We start from the raw sequence: 26,749 nt of genomic DNA, 5'->3' as shown, positions 1-26,749 counted from the left end.
TCTTTTTTCTTTTTTCCTTCCCTCCCCCAAATATCCATCCTGGATATCAAAACATACAGTGGTCACTTGATTTTGTGCAAGTTGAGTGTCTGAGGAGAAGAGGTCCCTCTGGCAGACACGAGCAGGGAGCAGCCAGCTGGTTGTGGAGGTACTTCCACCCTCCCCAAACACGTATGATGGTGCTGCCTGAGTCTGCACAGAGCTGAGTTTTGGTGTTACTGGTTAAACAGCACAATGTCACCCTTGTTAGTAACTGTTAGTAGGGCAAACCAAGAGCTGTGCTCTGGCTAATTCTATCAGCTGTGGCTTGGCTTGGATTGAGCTGAAGATGAAGAAACCAGCTGTGTAACAGTGGTGAGGGCTGGCATACAAAGGTTTCCACTGCCATTTATGAGCAGAGCTCATTCCTTTCCTAGAAGAGCTGTGGGTCACTTTTTAATATCTCTTCTGTAAAAGAGCCCTGCTGAGCTGTGCATGTGTTGATATGTTTATCTGTGTGTCCTGTTCACCCCCAGAACCTTGCATGTTCAGGTGTCCTCATACAGATGGGTTGTGCATTTGTCTTGCATACACACCCAAACAAATATCACCTCACAGGAACAAAACCACCTTTAACTTAACAAAGTTCTTCTGCCTGCCAAGCACAAATTTCTTGGGATGCTCAGTAATTTCCAAGGCAGATCTCTGCTGCCTACTGCCCAGCAAGACCTAGCAGTGATTTGTATGATGTGCACCATGGAGGGGTGTTGCATCCCAGAGGATCAGCAGCTACAGTATTTCTGTCAATCTTTCATTTAATTGCACTTGCTTCTTGTATGAAGAACAACATCTTCACATCACACGAGTCAAATTGACATGGTCAGGATTTGACTAGACCCATTCAGAGGGAAACTTTGATGGGGTGGTTAATTGTACCCAGGGAAAGCTGCAAAAGTAGTTTTTCATCAAGAGGTTACACTAGAACTGGGAAGGGATTATTAAAGAATGGTGCTAATTTGTGGACTGATGAACAATAAATAATTTTCTTCGTTCACACTTACTCCTAGATAATTTTTTCATCCCCTCTCTATTTACTTTTGGAGTGGGTTTTTTGATTATTAAATACGTGGAACACAATAGTATTATCCATATGACACGTACTGCTTCTAATTTTCTAAAGTTTGAACCAAAAAGATGGAGGGAATAATCAGTTTAGATTGAGGATTTTCTAACTCTTCTCACTGAAATGAAGAAATCATTCTCTTAATCCTGAAAAAATATTTAGTTTAATGCAGGGCTATTGTTTCAGGTGTTAACCACTATAAGGAACAAATTTGAAATGAAAACCAGCTCAGTGTTCAATTCTGTAATAATTTAGCCATCTGAAAAAAGTCTTCAAGTGTTTATGCTGGAAAATACAGGGCAGCATTTAGGAACATGAAACATTTACCAAATTTAAAAGTAGTTGCTGTTTTCTTTTTTTGAAACTGCCTTTCTTTTTGTAGTTTATTAAGTGATGTATTCCTTCAAAAATTCAGGAAACTCTAGTGCCCAAAGCCTCCAACCAAGATTTTGATTCCAGTGTGCTGCACAAACTGTGTGTGAAAATAGACAGAGCAGACAGTAGGTGAGAAATGAAGACTTTTGGCCAGACTGTGTGATTTTTCTCCTACAGAGAGGCAGCAGAAGCAGAAAAAAAATAATCTTACCAACATCCTGGAGCAGAGCCTTACTCAGTGCTCAGTTCTGCCTCCATGGGAATGGCCACTGGGCTCAGTGAAGCCACTGGGCACCTTTAAATGCCCAGAGATCTCGAATCCATCACAAAGAGGCTCTGCTTGAGGAACAAAAAGGAATTTTATGAACTCAACTGCACTGTCAGGAAGGAGAAAAGAAAGCTAAAGTGTAGAGTTGAAGACAGTATGTGGGATAGATGTCTGTGAATTGCTTAAAGGTTTAGAGCACCCTTTATCCTCTGCTCCTGAAAGTTCAAGAAATAGGGTTTTCTCCTCAAAGCCCTGTTTAAAGACAACCAGTATGTTGTTGGTGGTCATATTACAGAAGTTTTCTCTCCTGCTTTTGGGGATTGGAGATGTGTGGGACAAACAGATCTGGTGGTGGTGTTTAAAAGGGTTAATTTGTTGCAATTGAGATTTCTCAAGAAGGGTTGCAGTTTTGGAAACGTTCACTTGGGAAGGAGATCATGGCTCCAGAGAGAGAAACAGATGCATTCCCTTGCCTCAGAATATCACACTGTCTAGAGAGTTAGTGCACTTGTTATTTTTGTGGGCTTTTACATATTTAAAACAAAAATACTCACATAAAAACCCACATTTGCACTCCTCCCCTCTCTGCCATTGCAATCTGAAAATGTTAAAAAATCTCCAGATTCCCAGATGGCAAAACAACATCCTGGCTAGTTCTCTCCTCAGTGCATGTTGTTAATTTATTTGTTGTTCTAACCTAGTTATTTTTTTTACTTTTTCTCTCTTTGAATACCACAATTCTTTTGGTCCTTCCAAAGAATTAAGTCCTTCCATCTTTAATATGAATAAAGGGGAAGTCCAGGCCATTGCAGGGTGGGAGACAGATGTTGTAGGAAGTGCTATACCACTGCTTTGATCTCTGTGTAAGCACCATGTCCAATCTAAAGCTGTGAACACAGGCTGAAACAGCCCCTTTATGGATCCATTTCTTTCTGTCAGAGCTTCTTTATTATCCTTGCTCTCTGTTTCCACATTCATCTCTGCTACTGCCATATAACTTATCTCCCTTTACTCCCTTACTTGTCAGTTTTCTGTTTGCTTCTGAATTGTGATCCTGGATGATCCTCCTTAGCAAGTTTTGAACATTTTTTTTTTTTTTTATGATTTCCTCATATCCTGATGTAGCAAGTCAGAAAGGTTGGTTAGGTCTCAGCTGCTCTCCAGCATGTCCCAGAGTGCAGAACTTCACCCAGTTCTCACTGCAGTGAGCTTTGATTCCCCAAAAGATGACCAACCGTCTGGGCAGCTCCCTCCAAACTTCTTCTCATCTTTCCCCTTCTCTGGACCTTTTTCATCCTGTTCCTTATTGACCTCAGTTTGTAAAGCCCTTTGCTCTTCCCTTTCTCCCCAGTCTAGGTGCTTATACTCTCTGAAAACCTCAATCCTTCCTACCAGTGGAAAATGAGACACTGGCCTATCTTTTCCTCCTTGTTCCCTGAACAATCCATGCATAGCTCCATAATTCTCATCTGCTCTCCATGCCTTTCTCTGCTCTACTGTCCACCCCATCCCATCTGTGTGAGTGGCTCAAAGATGTGTTGCCCCTGTTCCTTCTCCCAGGCTGGGTTCCCAAGCCTTCTCCACTCTCCCCACTCTGCCTCTTCTGTGGGTTGTTGCTCCAGATTCCTTTGTTCCAGATCAGGTTGGATGGGGCTTGAAGCAACCTGGTCTAGTGGAAGGGGGTTGAAATGAGATGATCTTTAAGGTCCCATCCCACCCAAACCTTCTGTGATTCTATGATTACTGCAGATTCCTTTTTTCCGACATCTCTCTTCTATCAGATCATCTCCCTTATCCCAGCTTTTATTATTTCTCTTTTTTCTCAAGGTCTGCAGGATCCTTTCTAAGGGATCCCATAGTGCAGCTACTGGACTGTGTCCCTTCTTCCCCCTCCCTGTCCAAGCATCTCTGTTCATCCTCAGTTCCACGCAGTAGAGGCAGGAATTGCTTCGCTCCACAAAAAGCCGGAGGAGTTCTATTCCTCTGATGGCTTTTCCTGTTCTCCCTGGCTTCAATTTGCAAGCGAGTGTTTTTGCAAAAGTGCTCATCCCCGGAGCTGACAATAAAACTGTCTCTGCGCCTCAGTGCGTGTGTGAGAGGCAGAGAGAGGGAGAGAGGGAGGGACATCCAGCAATACATCGCTCTGGCAAAGTGAGGCGGCATCGGGGAGCTGCGATTCCAGGGGACGCTGGCGAAGAGACACGAGCCCCTCACTCCGGGCAGAGCCTGATCCCATTGGTTCCCGAGCTGCTGTTTTAAAGCAGGGAAGAGCTCGGAGGGTTGAACTGCTCAGGCAGACGCAGATTCTGAGCCAAGTTGTCAGCACGCTGCGAGGAAGAGCCTCACACACACGAGACTGCAGGGTGTCCGCAGCTTGATGTGCTCTTAGTTCCAGAAAGCGAGAGAGGAGAGGAAACACACACACACACCAAAAAAAAAAAAAAAAAAAAAAAAAATCAGAAAAGGGGGAAGGAGCCTCATCCAGTCCAGCAGTCCCGGGGGGAATAATGGATGTGACCATATCTCAGTTCATCTTAGAAGAATTTGATGTCAACTGCAGCCTCCTGGATCGCTTACAAGAGACTTTTTTAGAGAGTTCCTCAGTCCCTTTCCTGGGCTTTGATGGTAGGAAATGTTACCTGGTGCAGGGCTCGGAAAAGCTTTAGGAGTGCTGGGATTCGGTTTGTTTTGTGATGCAAAGCGTGTCGCTTTTGTGCTTTCTCAACTGCTTCTTTCTCCCTTTCTGTCTCCCTTTTTAACGCCAAAGGTCCCTACTGCAATGCCACCACGGATCAGATCGGGACCTGCTGGCCCAGAACCTCCGCGGGGGAACTGGTGGAGAGACCCTGCCCGGAATTCTTCAATGGGATCAAATACAACACCACGAGTGAGTACAAACTCCTTTCCTTCTCCCGCAGATCTGGTGTTGAGAAGGCGCCTGGGGAGACCCAAAATATATTTTCCATTAAAAGAAAAAAAAAAATTGTTTGTCTGGGAATCAACATTTCCTCCACATTCCAGCCTGTCTATTCAAAATTCCTGCCTGGAATGATGCAGATTTCTCAAAGGCACAGACTTGTGGACACTGTTTCCTCTTTACTTAAGTGTATTTAGGTAGATCTGGGAAAAAATATGCTCTGCAGTGTAGGGAGGGTATGTTGTGCTGTGTGTTTGTGCATGTGTAGCTATGTATAGATGTATTTGTAGCAGTGCTTCAGCCATCTGGATAATTAAAGATCCTCTGGCTCCTAAAGGACTTAAGCTTATCACCTAAGAACTGTATTTTGAGAGGAGTGTCCCTTTTTGAGGCTGTCTGTGTGAACAGGGGGACAAACCAGGCTGGAAGTTGTGTGTAACAAACAGAAGGCTGAGGTCTGGAATCTGTTTAGTAACTTCATCAGCTGGTGAGGCTGGAGTGGCTGCATCAGCGCTGCAAGGGAAACAGGAGAGGAAATTAGGAGGCAAATAATACAAAAAGCAAGGGAGAACGGGGGCTCCTTAGAAATCTCCTGGAACTGATGCTTTATTCTTCGAGGTAAACAGTCCTGATGAGTCACTAAAAATTTATTATTCAGGCTGTCAGACCAGGGCACTCATTTCCTTTCCCTTGTCTGTCAATGCTGTTTGGACCTTTCACCAGGAGTTTTTAACATATTAGTTCCGACTATGTGTACCCATTTGTTTGCCAATCATTTTTTTCAGACTATTCAGTGTGGTTTTGACTGTAGGGACATTTTACTCTGAACTGTTGCTGAGGTGTTGATGGTCCAATTTGCGGGTACTGTTAATTTTGTGGGGTGAGCATTCTCTCTAAGTCCCATAAAAGAATGACCCTGACATTTTAGATCTGATTTTTTAACTTGTTGAGAGTGAATCTATTCTTTGCCCAGCTGTAGATGTCAAGGGTCAGATAAGTAGCCAAAAGTTTGGTGTATTTGCTGTGTGAAACAGAGCCTTCTGCCAAATTTGCTCTTAGGGACCAGCTTCTGCCACCTGAGAGTTTGAGCAGAGTAAGGAGGTTCCCTCAGAGAACTGCAAAATCATCCTCAAGCCCTCTATTCTCTGACCTGTGTTCTTTGCAATAAAATTGGTGAGAATGTGGAGGGGGCTGGGTGATGCAGTCTTTGATAAGAGCAGGTATTTCACTACCTTTACAAGTCTCATTTGAGACCAGAAGAAATTTTCTGAGGATTAAGTGCAGCTCAGACAAGAGCAAGTGTATCAGAACAAACCCTAAAAAGAACAGAAAAGGTACCTCAAAGAACTGTGGCTTCTTTTTTTTTATTTTTTCCATTTCCTTTTTTTGGTGGGGAGTATCAGTGTTTCCTTTGCCTGATTTTTGTTTCTCCAAAAGGGAAGGAAAAAAAAATGCATTATGGAGGTTTCCTTATTTATATCGTAAACACAGTGAGGAGAATTTAAATGCTTTTCTTGTGCATGGAAGAAAAGAAAGTCCTAAGTATCACAATTTGTTTTTATGAACTCTGTTAATGTCTTCACTAGTTCATCAATGACTTGATTTAAAGTTCCTCCCTGCTCCTTTCCTTCTCAGTGGTGGGTAATGCTTATACCACAGTGCTAATATGTTCTCTTAAAACAATGGCATGTTAATTCAATTAAAGACTGATGAAAATATGTTATTGAAATGCTGAAGCATTATTTTGCCATAGTCTGGGGAAATGGACATTTTTTCTCCTTCCAATACAAAATGTGAGCAGTCCTTTTGAGAAAATATGTGTCCATGTGTGGTGCCCAGATGCAGTAGAGTATGTAGTGCAATAAAACTGAAGTGCACTGAAGCCACTGTAGCCACTTACAGTTGATCTTGGACTCTTCCATTCATGTCATTCCTCCAAGTTGTAGCTCAGAAAACGAAGGGAAGGATGCCAAAATTTGCTCAACTTTTACAATCAGTAGCTTTTTGGGAACAGTTGGTGATTAAGGCTTGGGAAAGCAGTAGGACAGCAGGTTAAGGTTCAGGCACAGAGGTCAATCTCTTTGGGGGTTTGAAAGATGTAATTAGTACATGCAGAACACATCCAGAGTTTGAGAATGTCAAATACTGACCTGGCCTGACCACTTGCACAATTTCACCAAGTCACTTTGTGGGTGATGAGAGGGCCATTTGTAATGAGGCTCCTTGTGCTGAAAATCTCGTCTGTGCACCCTGTGCTGAGGATAAAATAAGCACAGAAAACTGATAAAAAAATGGGAAATGGATCTTGCAAATCTCAGAGGTGAATAATACAGCTCGAAATGAAGGTCTGATAGGGAGATGGCTTGGATCAACATAAGATTTCTGCCTAGGACGTGCAGTGCAGTTTTGTCCTGCTTTGTTTTGCATTTTGATGAGGCAGAGGGAGAAATGATGGTGTGTATTGTAGTGATTTTTTTTTTGAGAGCAAAATCAGACAAATTTAAATAAAGCACCTTGCAATGTCTTTCTTCTACTAAAGGTTTATCCAGCTCCAGGTTGTAACTTGGCTGGTTATTATACTGTCAGGCATCCTGTGTTTGTGAGCTGCCACCTTTTAGGAACTGCAGCGTATTTTTATATTGATTTTGCACATCTGTGAGTATTTTTTCTCATTAGAATGCATATAGAAATTCTGGATCCATTTCAGTGGTTTCTTTCTTGTTTTTAGAAATTAGTCTCAAATATTCCAAGTTCCCACCAACTTCCTAAAAGTAGCCCATCAGCTGGAGGGAATGAACCCAGTAGCATGCCCTGTAAAGGAAAGCTTTTGCATTGTAGACACCAGCAGTTCCAGACTGAAAAGTGCCCAGACTGTGTGAAAAGCTTATTCCAGACTCAGGGAAGCCCAAGATGCTGATCCATGGCAGAGTTTTCGTCCTCATGGGGCACCTTATTGTAGCCTCTGTGCACTCAGTGTGTGGAATTCAAGACAAAATGTGATAAGTAAGTTCCTCCACAGATCAGCTCATCAAAGGCTTTGGGTGGACCTGCCCTGGCTTCGTGTCCATCTCTTCACCTCTCATGCTTTGATGTTTGCTCTAACTCAGAACCTCTGAGTGCTCGGAGGTGGATTGCTATCAAACCCTGCAATATGCCAGCAAACTTTAATGAAAGAGTATTTGAGGCAAAAAACTTAAGAATAAGCCCTGGTGCTTAAAAAATCCCCTCCTGTTTGCCACTCTAGAATAAACTGTTTGCATAAAATATTTCCATTCCAACTGCAAGAACTTCCCGTGGTGATTTTGTGCCTTTGCCTGTGTTTCTGTGTGTGTCTCATGGGAACTGCTGAGTGACTCAGATAAGTTTCAGCTGGATTTGTAGAACTAAGTCTGTCAGTCTGTGAGTATTTCTCATCCCTGACACTTTGTTATTTTGGTGATATTTTTTTTTTCTCCCTCTTTATTTGGAAAATAAAGTCATGTTGACAAAACACGCTCTGGTTACCCTGCAGTATTATTTGTGAATACAGACAAAACGTTCTTTGACCAAGGATCTGAAAATTATGCCATCCACTTACAACTTTACAGTTTTGTAGCCAAGCTTGTGTATTATTTTCAAAGGAAAAAAAATTTAAAAAAAAACAGGAAAAAATGTCTGTGTTGGTGCAGTGTGTGACTGTGCACTTGTCTCTGCTCAGGTTCTATATTTAGCAAAAAATGACAATAACATTACTGCCCTCTAGATGCGTTTATGCTTTGACAGTGTGAAGCTTTTATTCATGTTTTAGGAAACAATTCACTTATTAGGATATCCTGAAGCTTGATTAATTCAGCAAATGGACCGTAATGTGCCTGTTTGCTGTTTGCTAAAAAGTGATGGTACATGAAAACATGCTACAGGCTAAAGTATGCCCTTATTAGCTCTTTCCCTACAAATTGTGCTTTGCAATGGGAAAATCCAGGATTAAATGTTCGCCTGATGGACAGAAAGAGTTGACTTTTGTAGCCTCAACTGTCTGATTTGAGTCTACAACCCCTGGTGTAGCTGAGGGGTTGAGACCCATTCGTTGTGGGCTCCTCCCTTGCTCTGTGCTGGTTGCAGGCAGGAGCTGGAAGCATTGGAATCTGGGTATTTCCAATTATGTATCAACAGCTAATTCAAGTATTTAAGCTCTAATACAAGTTGGTGGAGGTCTAAACAGTGAATAAAGCCTAGAGAGTTACTCAGCTCAGCCCAGTTCAGCAGCCCCTGCAGAAGCTCTGGTGGTGTTTGATATGTCTCAGAGGTAATTTGCCTGATATCTGGTTCATGTTTCAGAGGGCTCAGGCCTTGTGCAGGTTTGGGGTTTGTCTTCCAGGCCACATAGGTGTTGCAGATGCTCCATGACAAGTGATCTGATGCCCATGTTTAGGCAGCTGAATTCATCCCTGAGTGTCTGTTGAGCTGAGCTGAACCCACACCTGGGGACTGAGATCAGATGCTTCTGTGATCAACAGGAACAAAAGGTCACTGTACCTCTATAGCTCTGCAAATCCCCCTCTCTCTTGCAGTGTAGGGAAGCTTTTTGACTGAAATAACCACTTCAGATGAGTGTTTGAGGTATTGTGAAAAGCATCCTCACCTTTTCCAGGGACTGTGCTGCTGAAAACAGGCACATAAACACTGCTAACCTTGCACTGATGGGGATTTTGTTCCTCCTTTCCTACTCCTTGTTCTGAGGGTGTGTGCCCCACCTTTTCCTTGGCCCTATAACCAACTGCCTGTTGAGAATGATTTGAGAGGGTTGGTGACTTGGCAACTGGTCTGTTTTTCACGTGGGTGTACATGGGAGAAAGAGCCACTGGCACAAGTATCACCGTCGTACCTGTTGACATGTCTTACTCCCCACTGAAAGAAAAATTTCTGCAGTCCATTGTTGCCTTGTCTTGAACGGAGGGAAGTTATCTTTTCTATGCTGATGGAATGGTGAAGAAGTAAATTAATAGCTCTTCTGATTCACATCTCCCCTCTTTTGAAAGGGTTTGAAGAGATTATTTAATTTTTAAAAGAGCAAAAGAGATAATTCTCATGGGTTAAACAACCATTCTTTCATGGAGATCTAACCTCTGCTGCTCTTCCTTCAATTATTGTTCAGAGATCTTCTGGAGTGGTGGCTTCAGCCTGCATGTAAAACATGACCCTTGCTAGGAAATCATTGGTCACAGAGTCTTGTTCATGCTATGTGGGTAAGACCTGTCCTGATAATTCCAGAAATGTGCACTTTTATACCTGACTGGCCTATGGACTCAATTAATACTTTCATTTGTGTTTTATCTCATGTATTTCAGTGTCCTGAGCATTTCTGTTGATCACATTCACATGACTTACTTTTTCCCCAGAGGTTATTCTGGCTTGATTTCTAAAGGGTGCATTTTTGAATGCCAAGTCCTCTTTTAAAACACAGAGACCCCTTAAGTTCTGGTGGCCTTTCATCTTTATTGAAGAGAAATAAAATGCCCATCATGGGCACACATGTGTGTTTTCAGGATGACAAACATACTGTGAAGCCCCAAAACTATTTCCACCTCATCTCTTTTCTGTAACCTTCTTAGGTATCCAGAAGGCTTTTATCCCAGTGTTTAATGATAGAACAAGATTTGGGCTAAGGAGAAATGCTTTGTGGCCAATTTTAATTATGAACTCACCAGGAAAAAACTGTAAAAAAAAAAATAAAAATAGTCTGCAGCCTTGCAGTAGCCAAGCTTTAGCCATTCTGGGGTGACCAACACAGTATTTTCATCTAGGGAGTCAAAAGTACATGAAAGTTAAAGGAAGGTGACAGATGAGAAATGAAACAAACACAGCAGCAGAAAAAAGAAGTCCAGAATTGGAATTCTGGGGGAGCAAATAAAACACAATTTTTAGGCTCGTAAAGCTGAGGAGATCAAATTTGCAGCTGATTGGATCAGCTTGTCTCCAATATAGCACCGTGCCCAGACTGAGATTTCAACCATCTTTGTTCTTGTTCTCTTGCTGGTTTAGCAAGAGAGGCACAAATACACACATCTTCCACAAATCCAGCAGCGTGAGGCTCTTGATTTCACTCATGAGCAGATGGGAGAGGCTTCAGTTGTTTCCCTTCAAGTTTTTCTTCTTTTTTATGAAGCTTCACAATTGTGAAGCACAATTTGTGGTACGAGATCGCTCTGAGTTTGCAGTTTGGAAGAAGAGTGTTGACACCAATATTTAAAAGGAGGAACGAAAAGAACCCGTTTTTCTTGCTCCCTCTACTATAATTGTGTGAAGTGTGTGATTTCTTCATTCAGCACAGAATACAAGTAAATTGCATGTAATTAAATAAGAAGATTATTAATGTTACTTCAGTAAATGCTCAAGGACCTTTTCTCCATCCAATTAAACACTGATAAGTACTTTTGTTCTTTGCTGGTAAGTTATGAGGTGGCTTTGCTATGATCCTATTGTACCTGATTGGAATTCTCTTCAGTTTAGGCTTGACTTTTTGACTTCACCCATTTCCCAGAACCAGGAATTGCTGCTGCTCTACTCCAAGCCTACCTGATCCTCCTCTGAAGTCAGTGAGACCTGAGTAACGACACATCTTGGAGAGGGCTCTTAACCTTGGGCCTTCAGGAGAGTCAGCAAACACAGGGTTGGCCACATTATTTTGGAGGCTTCTGTGACTCTTTCTAAGGCAGCTGCCCCATCCACCTCTTTGGAACTTGCATGAGATAATGAGCACTTTTCTAAGCTGACAGCAGCTACCAGCTGGCAGACAGATGGACTGAGGTTCAGTGCTTCCCACAGGTTCTGAATTAGATGATACTTGCAAAGTCGTGTGCTTCTGGAGCCAGGGGAGGAGTGGAAGGGGGAATGGCTCAGGAACATATGGGGAAGGGAAAGAAATATATTACAAAGGGAGACAGAGCAGGAAATCCTCATCTCACCATGTGAAAATGAGAGGAAAAATCCCACCCAGCTACATCTAGGGCAGGCACTCTCTTGTGGATGTGGGATTTTTTGTATTCTTATGACCCATTTTCCATCCAGCCAAGCTGGATGAGCTCTGAAACCGCGATGGGGAAGGTGAAATCAGGCTGTTCTCACCAGTCACTGAACACCTGAGACTGCCTGCAACTCGCTGGGTTTCAGCGGCTCTTTATTGTCCCAAAACCTTAGGGACAGTGCCACTGAAGGAATGGTCACCCGTAATTCCGCCTCTCAGCCACAGGGTGTCACTTAAAGTGCAGGTAAAGTGAGTGTCCACTGGCATCTGCACTGAGCCACCTGGGAGTGGGAGTGATGGATGGGATGGAGAGTGATCCTGGACCTTGTGCTGCTCCACTCACTGACAGCACTGCCTCTGCAGCTTCCCCGTCCTCCTGGGGGGTCAAAGAGACTCACTGAGGTGAAGTGGGGACAAGGACATGGGAGAGGAAGAGGATGTTCTGGAAGGGATCCTGCTGTCCTCTCCTTTGTGGAAGGTTAATAGAGAGCAGGTCACTCCCTGAAGGTGCTTTGTGGTGGTTTCAGCAGGGCTGCTCTGAAAGCCTGAAGGAAGGGCAGTGCTGAGCTCTGTTCCCAAGCAGGTGTGTGTAACGTTAGAAGATGTGGAGCTATGCAAAGCAGGGGTGAACCAATCCATCAGAGAAGCTGAAGTGGTCAATAAGAACCTGCATTAGGATGATACAAGGATTGCTCCTTGCTGTACACACCACGGTCATTCCTGTGCTGCTTCCTGTTGCACTAATCTGATGTCTCCTGCCTCAGTGTTGTCCCCTGGCAGGAACTTTCCCTGTTGGATTTTCCCTGTGGACCCTCAGGCACTTGAGAGATGCTCCAGGTGCTCCCAATTAGCAAGAATAACATGTAGGTGTGTTATAACAGTGGGGCAGTGCCTTCCCCAGCTGTGAGTGCTCAACTTGCCTGTTGCTCATGGGAAGGGTGTTCTGCAGAACAGCTCAGATTTAGGTTCTTTAGATTAGTCAGATTAGGTTCTTTAGATTGGTCAGATTTAGGTTCTTTCGACTTCCCTCTGTGTTCTGCCATGACATTGCTTTTTATATGATGGTGAGCCTTTGCAATTTCTGTGCCTTGGAAGAACAGAACTTTAAGCTGTGTCCTGATCCAAGTAAAGTTCCCAGGCTTTGACAGTCATGTAAGACTTCGCTCAAAGTTTGCTGTCCTGTGAAAGGGAAACTTTTTATTCAATTTTAGACCCCAACATCATTTATTTAACATCCAGATTAGAACAAGCATTCTTAGTAGCTTGAGAAGCTGATGAGAAATATGGTCTCCTATGGAAATTGGAAGGGAATGGATTTTTAGTAGATATTTTCTTTTTTTTTTTTTTTTCAGTGCAGTTTCATTCCCCTCGGATGTTATTCTTGGAGTTCATAATTGGTAGCTCTTGGGACAAATTCATAAAATCAATAAAACTGAGATTTCTTTCTGCTGACTTCTTTCTCTGCAGTGCTGGGAATACAGGGGGCCAGATGCTGCTCCATATGAGACTTGTGCAGGGAGAATACTTTGAAGCAAATTATAGGAACAGAAACTCAGTGCTTAAAAAAAAACTCAGAGAAAAATCTAAAATTCTCATTAAGAGTTTTCCCTGGGAAAACAGAAGAAGGAAAAACCTTTCCCAGTGCAGCTGTATTGTCCAAAGCCCTGATGGTTGGAAAACACTGACCATACTGTGACACAAGAGTTAATGCAGTAACTTATCCTCCTCAGTCATCCAGGGAGCAAAGAGAGATTTGGAAAACAGAAAATGTGTTATGGAAATGAGACAAAGAGAGAAAATAGGAAATTACTTTGCTAATGCATCATCCCCATTTTAACTAAACTTAGACATGACTTCCTAGGGATTCTTTTTCTCATTTCTAAGAATTTTTATTTAACTCAGTTATTGCTGAATTATGCCAGTAATACCTGAAACATCAGCATTGTGTGTTTCAAAGGGCACCATGAGCAGTCATTACTTAATTCAGAATCTCCAGACTCACCACACTGATTGTTGCTTTGCAACCAGAGCAGCTGATGAAGAGTTTGGAAGCAGAGGATGCTTTCAAGGGTCTTTGTTTCTGTGCTGATCTTGATACACTGAACAGATGAATATTCTCTGTGGAAACCAGGGCAGACAACAGGAGTTTGGTTGCTGGAAATGGATTTCTAGGTTTCTTAAAAGGAATTTTTTTCTTTCTCAGGAGCTGTGGGGGAGAGAGAGAGACCCCTAACTTGGGAAGCCTTTTCACAGAATCACAGAATATGCTGGGATGGAAGGGACCCACAAGGATCATCCAGTCCAACCCTTAGCCTTGCACAGGACCATCCCCAAAAGTCACACCCTGTGCCTGAGAGTATCATCCAAATGCTCCTTGAGCTCTGTCAGCCTTGGTGCTGTGCCCACTGCCCTGGGGAGCCTGGTCAGTGCCCAACCACCCTCTGGGGGAAGAACTTCTTTCTAATACCCAACCTAAACCTCCCCTGACACAACTCCAGGCCATTCCCTCAGGTTCTGCCTCTGGTCACCACAGAGAAGAGATCTTTAAGGGTTTATGTTCCTGTTCTGAGAGCTCCTTGCCTCAGGGGGTGGGTGATGACATCTTGGGTGGGAAGTTGCAGGGATTTGGACAGTTGTGCACCAATGCTCTGAGTGGTGTGGGACTGTGTGGGAGCCAGGTAACACAGCCACCAGCTCACATGACCTCTGTAGAGAGAACCCCTTTCATTCTTCCTGGCCAACACTTTGTATTAAAGAAAGCCAGGGTCTCACAGATCTGCATTTTGGTTAAATTTGTCCATCTAATCCAGTCTTCTGACCCTCCTACTTCACACAAACTTCATGTATAAACTCACCCACTTCCCCCATGACTGTGCCATCATTTAGCAAATGTCTCCCTCTCATTAGGCCTTTCTGAAGATGCACATTTCCACCTGGCACCCAGAGCTGCCCATGACTCAGGAAGCCTTTTTTGCAGCACAGAAATCAGAAGGTTTTTGGTTTGTTTTGTTTGAAAGTGAGGGAATGAAGTTCCATTTGGATCTGCCTTCTGTTTCAAAGCCTGTCTCAAAAAGGACAGGGATAAATCCAAATGCAGTTACAGTGGTTCACTGCATTGTCCAGTCCCAAGGAGAGGCTGTAGCAGTAGAACACTGAGTTTTGCTGCTGCTTTTTCTTTCTTGGGGGAGAGCTAAAAATCCCCACAAAGGTCTTTTCATGTAGTTAAGTCATCCTTGTCTACCTACAAACCCAAACAGCCTTATCTGTTTCATCCTAACCTGTTTTTAACCCCTTCATCTCTCCTGTATTCACTGCATGTTTCTCCTGGGGAAAAAAAAATCCAGCAACAGTAATAATAGCAGTTTATTCTCCAGAAGTACTTTGGTTTATTACTTCAGTGAATGCTGAGGGGAATAAATGGGTCTCTGAGCTGAACTGCAGAGGTGAGTGTGTCAGAAGAGCACAGACAATCATAGCAGTGTGATTCAGTTTATCATGGGAGTATGTAAAATATTCTCTTGTAATTAGAAATATGCTCAGTAATAGCTGGATTTTTCAGCTATTACTGAAGTGTTAAGAATTCCCTAGAGATTCCTATTCTCTGCTAGATCTCAGCTGCAGATCCTTGAGTGAGTTCCTGTGATTCCACCAGCACCTGACCACACTCATTGCAATTACAGAGCTTCAAGAGAATTTGGGGTGTTATTTTTTCATCACTTCTTCAGCTGGTTAAATAACTGCATGCCTCCTGTCTGCCTTCAGTGCATTCCCTCTGCTAAGCTCTTCATCCAACACCAGTCTCATTTTCCCAATCCCTGACTAGACACAGAAAGAACTGTGAATGGGGTCGATATGAACAAGTCACTGATCCTCTGGGACCAGATGAAAACTGATGGTGTGTTCACTCAGCTTCTGGTAAACCTGAGCTCAAATTCACCTTCTGCAATCTCAGGGAAAGAAACTAATTTCACTGTGGTGAGTCACTTACATGTTCAAGTTTTTAGGTTCATGAGCAGCTTTAAAAACTTCACTCTGATTTTAACAGTTCCTTCTTGAAACAAAGCATTTCTACTGATTTTGAGCATGGAGCTGAAGAAGTTCTGGCTTTGCTTGGTAAAAAAAAACTATGGTGTGGCAACATGACATATTGCAAGTTGGACTAGATGAACTCTCCTGCTTCTTCTAACCAGCATTTCTATGGCTTTGTGATGTCCCTACAGATGTCAAATGGATCCTTTAGTGGCCTCCATCATCAATTGTTTGTGTTTCATGGAAATCTGTGACATGGCACTTAGTGGTTGTGTTTTTTACATTAAGAACTTGTGCTGCCTGTCATGCAACAGTCTCAGTCTCTTGTTTTGATTCAGTTTACCTATTGATGTGTAATATGTAATTTTTCTGCACCATTTTACTTGTTTTAATTCATCTTTTGCTTGCTTTTAGGGGAATCAAGTGATACTCATGGGGCACTGACCTTTGTCTAGTTGCCATGTTACCTTGATGAAAATCAGCTGGAAAAGGCAGGGCTAATTGCTTTGATTTAATCCTGAAATGTCAGTGACTCATGGATGGCTCATTCAGAAAAGCTATCTGCTCAAGGTAGAAGGATAAAAATAACTTCCTCGAGATGAAATCAGGCGGTTGAAGTGCTGGAAGTTTCATATCATAGAATCAAGGAATGATTCGAATTGGGATGGGCCTTAAAGATCACCTGAATCTATCACCTGTGCCATGGGTGAGGACACCTTCCACTAGACTGGGAAAGTCCCAGCATAAGAAGGACATGGACTTGATAGAGTGAGTCCAGAGAGCTGGATGCTGTGCTCCAGGTGGGATCTCACAAGAGCAGAGTAGAGGGGAATAATGTGACCTGCTGGCCACATTTTCTTTGATGCAGCCCAGACTTTCTGGCTTCCTGGGCTGCCAGCACACACTGGTGGGTCATGTTGAACATCTCATCTACCAACACCCTCCAAAGTTCTTCTCCCCTACCAAAGTCCTTCTCCCCAGGGCTGCTCTCAATCCATTCTCTGCCCAGCCTGTGTTTGTGCTTGGGCTTGCCTCTACCCAGGTGCAGGACCTTGCACTTGGCCTTGTTGAACTTCATGAGGTTTGCACAGGCTCAGCTCTCCAACCTGTCAAGGTGAAAGTGAGCGAGAGGCAGAGACTTTGTGCCTGGAGAAGAACATGAGTTTGGAGTCACTGTGGGAATGGGTGAGGGTAGAGCTCCTGCAGAAGATTTTACTGAATGGCTGAAGGGATTTAAAATGTAGAAATGCCACTGAGCAGGAGGGATAGCTGGCAGTGCAGCACAGCAGGCTGTGCAGAGACAGGGAGCAGTAACCAGCTGCTAGAAACTAAGGACAAAGTGTTGGGAGGTGAGATGGAAAGGTGGGATAACAGAACAGGGGTGAGGAGTGGCTGAGATGTTAGTGCTGACAAAGAATGCAGTGTGTGATCCCTGACAGAGGGATGGGGGAAACGTATGGGAAATGTGCAGAAAGCATTTCTAGGGAAGAACTGGGGTGCCATGCAGGCTGGCTGCCAGCTGGGAGACAGCAAGCAAAAATCCAAGTTGCCATCCCAAAGAACTGCAGGTAAGAGAAGGGAATTGATGTTTGAATTCCAGATATAAAGAATAAATGTGATACAGTACCACATCCAAGGCAGGCAGCACAGAACAACAAACACCATTAACTGAGTGCAGGGCCACCAGAACCTCTGAGCAAACTACAACTCAACAGAAGAAAATGTCAGGCCCAGTGTTTCTGTCTTGTAAATGAAAAGGTGATGTGCAGCTTGATTTTTAGCATGTTTGGCCTAAGTATTTTCTCTCTTCCCATGCCTCTGTGGGAAGAGATGTTCATAGACTGGTTTCCTTCATTATTTTTCTTGCTGTCTCCCCTCTGGCATTCTTGTCCCCTGAGTTGGTGGGCAGGCATGTGACAGGACTACAACCTCACACTGGAACCACTTCAGTTCTGACTGTGCTGCCTTCAGTGTGAGAGCAAGGACTTTCCTGACCACAGCTGGCACTGATCCATCTGGGACATCACTACCACGTGGGGTTGTGCTGATGCCCTGCTGCAGCCAAGAGACAGCGTTTGTGGCTGTGCCAGTTTGAGAGGGAAAGGACCAGGGTCGTTTCGTGCTGAATGCAGCTTGTATCTGTTAGAAAAGATAGTAAGTGAGACCTATTTTATACCCTGCAATTGGCCTCAGGGAAGCTGCTTCAGTCTCCTGTCCTTCAATCCTGCCCTTTATAAAGTAATTCCAGTATATCAGGAACTCTGAAGCTTTCCAACTCTATAAAGACTCCTCCTTTTTTTGGTTTACAGTGCAAGAAGTTCCCTGGAAATGTCACCTCTATTCCTCAGTGTCATTAATTTCATTAGGGCTGAGGAGGAGAGTTTTGAGGGCAGCATTTGTATTTTGCAGTCCTTTAAAAGAGTTTCCCTACAAAGACTTTTGGACGTACAAAGTGTGGTTGGATTGTAGTATCTAAATATCATTCTCTCCAGGTCTCTCTTTCAGGAATAAAAATTTTCTGTTCTCAGTATTGAAATGTGAACTGAATGGAAAGCATCCCTCTGTGTGGTCTGGGAAAAACGAAGTTATTTTCATTAACGTCTTCAGAATTACAGAAATATCCATGAGCTTGGATATTTAGTGCAATTGATACAATTACCAATATATTTCTGAGTTCAACCATAAGTTTTCAGAGCTCATCTGCATCTCTTTATTTTCATGCCTCATTGTCTTGGTGCAGACCTGCTGGTCTGTAGCACCTGCAGTTTTTCTGTGTGCCAGATGAAGTGCTTAGTTATCACAATCACATTTATTCAGCTATTTGCTGCTCTTCTCTGCAATGCAGGGTTGTTTCCTAGGCTACATTTTCTAGTACAATTCATATCCTGTTGTCAGATCCCATCCAGTGGATTTGGCCTCATTCCTTGATCAACTGGAGATAAATCAGTGAACTGTCCTGCTTTATCAGTGGAGATTGTCTTCATCTTCCATAAGCTCTTTCATTTTTTCAACGATTTTTTCCCCTGAAAATACACTTCAAATATATCATGCAACTTTGTAGCGCAGATGAAGAGGAGGAATTCAAACTCTCTCTCTTCCAACTCAGGAAATAATGTGATACAGACAGGATGTTAGAAGGAAACAGCCTTTGATCAGGCTCTTCACTGCCTTTTTAGGGCTAAAACTAAAGTAGCTGTGTGGATTCCCTGTTTGGTGTCAGCCCCACGGATGCAGGGGTGTGACAGTGTCAGCAGGGTCTGGGCAGCCCACAAGTGTAAGAAATGAAGCAATAGCAAAACCAGTATCTTAACCCTAAATTAAAGAAAATGCAGAATCAGGGCTTATACTTAAGGGACCAAGTAGTAGGAGGAGAAACAAAGCTTCTGTCAGGACAAGGAGGGAAAGAAGAGAAAAAGAAAGAACTAAGAATGGAGAAGGATCAGCTTTTACTCTGCTTTGTGGGGTTTGATGCACCAGTGGGTTTTGACAGCCTAATCCTGAAGTGAGGTTGTTGTCTCTGCTCATCCCAGCTCACGTGCACTCATCTGTTTATGAATCAGCTTCTGGTTTGCTGCAGTTTACAGCAAGTACTTGCTATAAATCAGTGTCTTTTGAGTGTCTCTGGTTAATGGTTGTCTCAGCTGTGCTCTGGGACAAGACAGAGGGCTCAGCCAGCCAGTTTTACAGGTGCAAGCCTTATTCCTGAATGGGTGTCATTAGCTTTCCCCTCTGCTCAACCTTCACAGATGTTTTCATTGCCAGCAATGACTGGGATGAGCTAATTACACAGATTATGCAATTTTGCTCTGCATAATACATGTAATTTTGTAATGAAGGAGTAGTGCTATGTAATAACAGTTCACATAAACCTGCCTTTGACACGAGGGTCTGGCAGGAAGCCTTGCAAGAGAAACTTCACATAAAAGAATGAAATAATAATAATGATAAGGAAAGGTGGAGAACAAAAGGACTGGTGGGCACCTGGCAGCCAGCCAAGGTCAACCCACCACAGGAATATGTGAAATAAATACTGCAAAATTCATCCTGATCTATTTTTTTCCAAATTCTTCAAGCTTGGAAATATATTTATGGTGACTGAACGCTGCAGAGCACAGACTGCACAGTCCTAAGGAAAGGCTTCCAGAAGATAAACTGGGGCATTTGAATGGAATTTGAATGGAAATTTTTGTTCAGTCTAGCCAAGTTGACCTAATTTTTGGTTGCAGATCCTGCCTGGAAGGATATGCCACTCTTGGAAGGAGATCAGTTGTTGCTCTTGCAAAAAGGGATAGATCTGCTCTGCAGTCAGAGGTGGGATTTAAGTTGCTGACTGTTAGAAATGCAGCCAGTGTAGGCTAAGTGCAAATAACACCAGAGCTGTGACACACAACCATCAGTTTGTGATGCTCTGGCCCAGCAGGACTGACAGAGGTGTCAGGGCTGAGGGGCTGCTGCTGTGGTCTCGTTGCCCAGTTCACTTTGGTTGTGTTCCCACTCCTCTGTAAATACTCCCTCCAGTCATGGTCCTCCCACAGCTGTTTCAAGCAGTGATCTCTGGCTGTATTTTAAACCAGTTGTAAATGTTTTAAATTCGACCTGTGGTTTATAGCTAAATACACTAACTGCTTTTCAGTCTCAGAAAACAATTCAGTGTGCTGACTCAGAGACATTTTTATCTCTTACAGCTCAGTGAAGTTGTGGAGAAATTCTCTATGCCTGTAGCACATATCCTTTCCCAAAATAGACACCAGACTAAACTGGTGTTATTTTTACCTGAAATTCTAGGTTAGTGTCTCACTTCAAAGAATTTCGTAATGGATCTTCTTTTGTTGAAACAAAGTCACTGATCTGTAGTAATTACCATCATTCACTACAAATATTTCTGAACTTTCCTGAAGTTTCTGATATCATGTCCTGTTTGACAATAATCCTTAAAATTCTACAGGGCTGTAAAGGCTGGATGTGTGTTTCTGCCTTCTCTAACTTAGCTCCAAAGGTGAGGCTCTCATTCCAGTCTGGAATGAGAAGTTGAGGAAGCTTTCTAAGCTTTTCCAAGCTTTCCTTCACTAACTGCTCTCCATTCAACAAAACTTGAGGAGCTTCAGCATCCACTGTTTCAGCAGCATTTGTGCATCCATTTCCCTCACACTTATCACAAGAGAAGTTGTCTTTTACATTGCCACTATATGGCTCCCCAAATCCTTCTACGAGTGCATTCTGTGTCACTCAGTGTCTCAGCTCTGAGACCAGTTATTTTGACAGATCACGAACAACACCATTTCAGGATGGAAAAAAGTGTAAGTGGAAAGAAAGTGGGGAAAAATGGAGGAGGTAGAAAAATTTAAAGAAGGATTTGTAAACTGGCTGTGCTCACATGTAATCAAGCAGCATTCTCTGCAGTCTGAAGCATCCTGTGAATAGTCTTCCTAAGTGATATCAGTACTAAGGTAACAGAGCTGTATTCTTCTCTTAGATGCAATTGAATTCTGAGTAATTCTCCGAAGTTAAATGTTTCCTCCTGTCATATTCTGGATGTACAATCATTTAACAGCTAAATACAGTGATTAACTGAATTTCACAGATGATGACCAGAAGAAACTGTTATATGATATATATATCCCATCTCCTTCATGTTTCAAAAATAACAAGAACAAATTTTAGTTACCTTTGTACTCTCCTTAGAAAATCTGCAAACCTTCTTCTATTGATTGATCCAAAGATAAATTCTTCTGCACAGGAAAGACACTTTATCCAAAACACTTCATGTGTAATTACTTAAAGAATCTTCTATCTATAGAAAGATTTAGATTCTATTTTAAGAGGAGAAGAGTTTAAGGGTAATGCATTAAATGATCTCATTTCACATGACATAATTAAAATCAGACAGATGAGAAGCAAAAAAAATCTTGGTAATGATTTTGTTTTAAAAGTCTTTAATGGGAAGACTCCAAGACACTGTGTGACAGTAAAGTCACCTTTTACTCACTAACCTTCCATTTGGGAAATGTTTTGTAGCAGGTCTCTCTTTTTAAGGTATATCAGGTGAAATGAAGGTTCAGCTGTGAACTGCCTGCTCACAGAATCATAGAATGGGTTGGGTTGGAAGGGACCTTAAAGATCATCTTGTTCCACCCTCTTGGCAAGGACACCTTCCACTAGACCAAGTTGCTCAGAGCCCCATCCAGCCTGGCCTCGAATGCTTCCAGGGATGAGGAATTTCAGTCTTTGTTATGGATGGGTTGAGCCAGGCTTTTATAGAATCATAGAAACTGAATATCCTGAGATGGAAGGGACCCACAGAGATCATCAAGTCCAACTCCTGGCCCTGCACAGGACAGCACAGCAATCTCACCATGTGCCTGAGAGTGTTGTCCAAACACTCCTTGAGCTCTGGCAGCCTTGGGGCTGTGACCTCTGCCCTGGGGAGCCTGGTCAATGCCCAACCACCCTCTGGGAGTAGAACATTTTTCTAATCTCCAACCTAAACCTCCCCTGGCACAGCTTCATGGCATTGCCTCAGGTCTTATCACTGGTCCCCACAGAGCAGAGATCAGTGCCTGCCCTTCTACTTCCCCTCATGAGGAAGTCATAGACTTCTAAGAGGTCTCCCCGTGGTCTCCTCTTTTCCAGGCTGAACAGCCCAGGTGCTCTCAGCCCCTCCTGGTACGGCTTCCCCTCAAGGCCCTTCACCATCTTCATAGCCCTCTTTTACATGAGTGTCAGGAGCACTCACATAAAAGCCATCCTTCCCTTGGTGTGCTCACTGTGGCCATCACTTCTTTGGGAATGAAGGTTTGTCCCATGCTGTGTGGATTTGATGGAGGCTGATGGCAACTCTGTCGTGGAGCAGCAGTGTTTGTGATCAGCTGTGCTCTGTGGCTGGGTTTTTTTGTTATGCTATTTGCAGTCTTCTCACTGCCTGGCTGGGATCTTGCACTCCACCTCCAGTTTCTTATTCTTATACTGTTTCTTCGTAGCCTGAGCTCACAGAAATTTTGGAAAGGTGCTGTTTTCAATTACAGCACCATGAGGGCCTGGGTCTCTGCCTGAGGCTTCTGCTTCTGTAACTCAAGTCAGTGCTGTACAAAACCCCCAGATGCCACTTCACTAGAAATCATCTAACTTGTAAGACTCAAAATGTTCTTTTGTGGGCATTAGCCCATCACTACTCCTGCTAAAACCATAGAGGGATTAAAGTCCAGATTCAGGGAGTATTAACTTCTGTAGCTGTGCCTTGCTGCGTGATCTGTGTGCACCATAGGTGACCCTGCCACATCCCACCCATCCTGAAAGAATGTGCAATTCCATTTAGATTTCATTACTTTAGAATTCTTCTAGGCTCAATACCAGCATTGCACTTGCTGAACCTCAAGACCCAAAATAATTTCTGTTTGTCTATATACATAAGATGGGATTTATCTCACTGAACTTGAGCCATCTCTGAGTGATGACTGGTCAAAGCCCATCTTCTCAACTCCATTTCTGGTCAACAGAGAAAGATGCAGAGACCAAATGCCCCTCTGAATACATCCATCTTTAGCAATAATCCCAGAAGTTTCCACATCTGTATTGCTTCTATGGTTGAAAACAAGCAAAGCCTTTTGTCTTGGCTTGAAGATGGACAGGCTGCTTGGACGGGCTTGGAGAGTGATCACTGCAGTAGAGGCAAAAGAGGGACTTAACAGAGTTATTTAGGCCTGGTTTGTGACAGCTAATTAGACAGCCTTGCCAGAGTGGCTGAGAACAGTTAATTAGAATGTAGCACTATGGATCTTTATACCACATTTTTTTACTTTTTAAAAAGCTTTTTCTCCCAATTCTTTCTTCCTCTCGTTCTGTCTTTTCTAGAGATGAGGTCTCACCCACCTATGGAATTACCTGCCTTCGGGGGTGGCAAATGCAGGACTGAAGCAAAATCTGAAGATCCTCCAGGACATCTTTGCCTATTTGGCAAATGATAGAGCAATTGGAGATAGACTGGGTCTCCCAGTTGCACTGTTTTAAAATAAAATTCATAGAGTAAAAATTGGACCAAACAGTGTTAGAGCTTAATAGAACAACGCTTACTTGGTGGGCCAAAATGAACATTTCCAGTGGAAGCTGGAACTGACTGCTTATTTTTCTTAGAGAAGAGGCTTCAGGATTCGGATGCTCATTTGTGCAGAGATTTTGTTGCACTGCAGATGCTTTCATGGTCACATAAATTAAAAGCAGGGCTAAACTGTCAAGCTGACACACTTTTCAACAATATTATGTAGCTTTTCTGTACCCTGTTCGTAATATGCACATGAAAGTTGCATTGCTGTAAAACATAATTAATTGTTCTTTAAATGCAATCAAAGTTTCACCCTACCTTTAAAAAAAAATGAAATTACCTTTTAAACCTTTTAATTCATCTGTCAAAGAAAAGAACTCTGGTATCACCATATCACCTTTCCCACGTTTGATATACAAGTCAGTAGCTCATTATTATTTAGCAGAGGAAGTCAAAGCTGTGTTACTTTGAAAAGTGTTATAAATTTAAGACACTTTTTCATGCACTTTGGATTCTTTGAAGTCCAATGCAGTTTCTCTGCCCGTTCAAACATTACTTTTTTTCTGTTTTGTTTTTTTGTGTTTTGTTGTTTGTTTGGTTTTTTATTATTATTCTACAGCACAGTTGTTCACAGCAAATGTGAGATTTAAGATTTTATGGCTTGGTACCAAGGAGAACATCAATTAAGCAGTCCTCACTTGACTACCCACTGGTTAAATATTGCTCACTCGATTTGCTCTTGGGGAGCTCATTTTGTGATTGAAATGGAAATGGCACTGTGGATAAATCTGTCTCAGTGTAAGAGATGTAATGTATGAGTTCTCAGTAATGTTTTTCTTTTCATAAAAGAAAAACTATTACCAAAGTAGTCAGTAAGTGTCTAAACGGGAGAGTCTCAGCTAAATGGAAGTAAATGATGAGCACTAAACACTTCTCCTGGGTGAATGAGCTCTTTCAAACGTATTCTACCTGATCTAATTGCTCTCTTGGTCGAAAGGAAATGATAAATCTTTTTTAAGACACCTTTTTTTTCCCCTTCTTATTTCTCAAAATCCTCTTGCATTGTCACTGTAAACAGCCAGTCTTAGTGCCCATCTTCCATGTCAGCATGACAGGAAACCAACAACTATTTAAAGAGCAGCAAATTCAGCTCTGAATGACAGGAGTGTTCTGCAGTGTCCTGTCTTATGGTCCTTTGTGCAGTTACCTGTATTAAACTAAATTTGACGAGTGCTGAAGCATCACCAACTCTTTTATGCTCTTTGAATCACCCAAAATATTTCCTCCACCTCGACTTCTTGGTTTCTGCCCTTGGGGGATGTATCATTTCTTTAGGGATGGTGCTGGGGTAAGAAGACTGCCTTGCTTTCCTCTTACCTCTTTCCATCCTTTATGTCCCTGATGTAGACTGATCTGGGTTAAAAATAATTTTAAAAACCCCAAACAGCCACTCAAAAACAAACAAATAAATTAAAAAAAAAAAAAAAAAAAAAACAAACAAACAAAAACCCAACAAGAAACCACATAAACGACCAGCAACAACCACAAGTTAAAAAAAAAAACCTCAAAGCCTAACCAACATTTTTATTTTCAATCTGGATCCAATTTATAGTGCTTCTTCAGAATTCCTGGAGCCAGTGTCTGTGTCCCAGGAAAGGGGTACATAAATCTAGGGCTCGTGAAGCCAACAAATTTGGTTCTGAACGCCTCAATTCTACAACTAAATTGAAGATCACCACATCAACTTCAAAAAAAAAAAAAAAGAAGAAGAAAATGAAATATAGAGAAAGCAGGTTTTCTGTATCATTAGCAAAACCACCTTCCTTTTTTGGTTAGGACAAGCTCCTTCTTAGCAACCATGGAAGTGAAAGAGCAGTTTTAGATTTCTGGAGCAAAGGACTGGTGGCTTGAAAACCAGCCCAGACAACCCTGGGCTGTAATATTCACTTATGGTATATATCCTCTCTTGCAGGATTAGAGAAATAAAAGAATAATAATTATAATCAGAAATAAAATTTACAAAAAAGTGAAAGTATCAAGAGTGTGGGACCACAGAACTGTTTGGGCTGGAAGGGACCTTAAAGGTCATCTCATTCCAACTCCGTTCCATGGGCAGGGACACCTTTCACTAGCCCAGGTTGCTCCAAGCCCCATCCAACCTGGCCTTGGACACTTCCAGGGATGGGGCAGCCACAGTTTCTCTGGGCAACCTGTGCCAGGGCCTCCCCACCCTCACAGGGAAGAATTTCTTCCTGATAAAGGGTTTCTTCCTAATGATTTAAAGCAAACTAAAAAATGTTGTTTCACTTGGTACAGAGTGAGGGAAACTTGCCTGGAAACGAAGGAATGGTGAGGAAAAACCTGAGCTAAGTTGAAACAATGGGAAGTGTCATTTTTTTTAGTGCTCTGAGAGGTGTCTAGAATATATCTGGAGGGACAGGGGGGCTGTTCTGTCCTTTTTTGTACTGTGAGGAAATTTTATATAATAAGCCTAGGATTATTGCCCTGCATGTAAAGCAATGTGTGCAGTGTTTGGTGTCAACATGAGATGACTTATTCTTTCCATCCACTTCCTTGTAGTCATGGAGAATTAATCAAAGGGAATAGTGTTCTCTGCCAACTTTGTTAGTACCAATTTTGGACACAGAGTGTCACCAGCCTTCCCTTTTCAGACACTCCAGTACCTGCAGGTGACACATAACTGACTCTGGGAAGTTTGTGTAGTGGTACCAATTATATAGTTCTCCTCTCATGGATGATTGAGTTAATTCCAGTGGTAATCAAGGACCCATAGCAGCTCCTGTCTAGAGAGCATTTTCTCTTCCTCCACAGGTTTGGGACCACAATTTCTGTTCCCTCTGTACACAAATCCATCCCCCTGTTTACTGCAGCAGTTGCCAAAGCTGTTTGAGTGTTACAGACAGCCTTGAGATCACAGGTACATGGGTCTTAAAAAGCTGTATGTGATGATGTTGAAGCTGCCACACCACGTTTGCCAGGCCACAGTGAACCCAAACCCA

General features: G+C 42.7%; 1 protein-coding gene across 3 annotated transcripts in view; it reads left to right on the top strand.

The window, feature by feature from the left end:
* Positions 1-26,749, top strand: part of CRHR2 (corticotropin releasing hormone receptor 2) — a 142,844-nt gene that overhangs the window by 37,986 nt on the left and 78,109 nt on the right. For 2 of the 3 annotated variants that reach the window (XM_064639279.1, XM_064639293.1), the window contains exon 3: positions 4,513-4,632. In XM_064639279.1, coding sequence (XP_064495349.1) covers positions 4,513-4,632 — 120 coding nt within the window. Of the gene's footprint in view, positions 1-3,872; positions 4,371-4,512; positions 4,633-26,749 lie in introns of those variants that run through there. The other variant, XM_064639287.1, reaches the window with a different exon arrangement.

This window comes from Pseudopipra pipra, chromosome 1 (assembly GCF_036250125.1).
Source record: "Pseudopipra pipra isolate bDixPip1 chromosome 1, bDixPip1.hap1, whole genome shotgun sequence".
NCBI lineage: Eukaryota > Metazoa > Chordata > Aves > Passeriformes > Pipridae > Pseudopipra > Pseudopipra pipra.
This window is presented reverse-complemented; position numbering and strand designations above follow the sequence as displayed.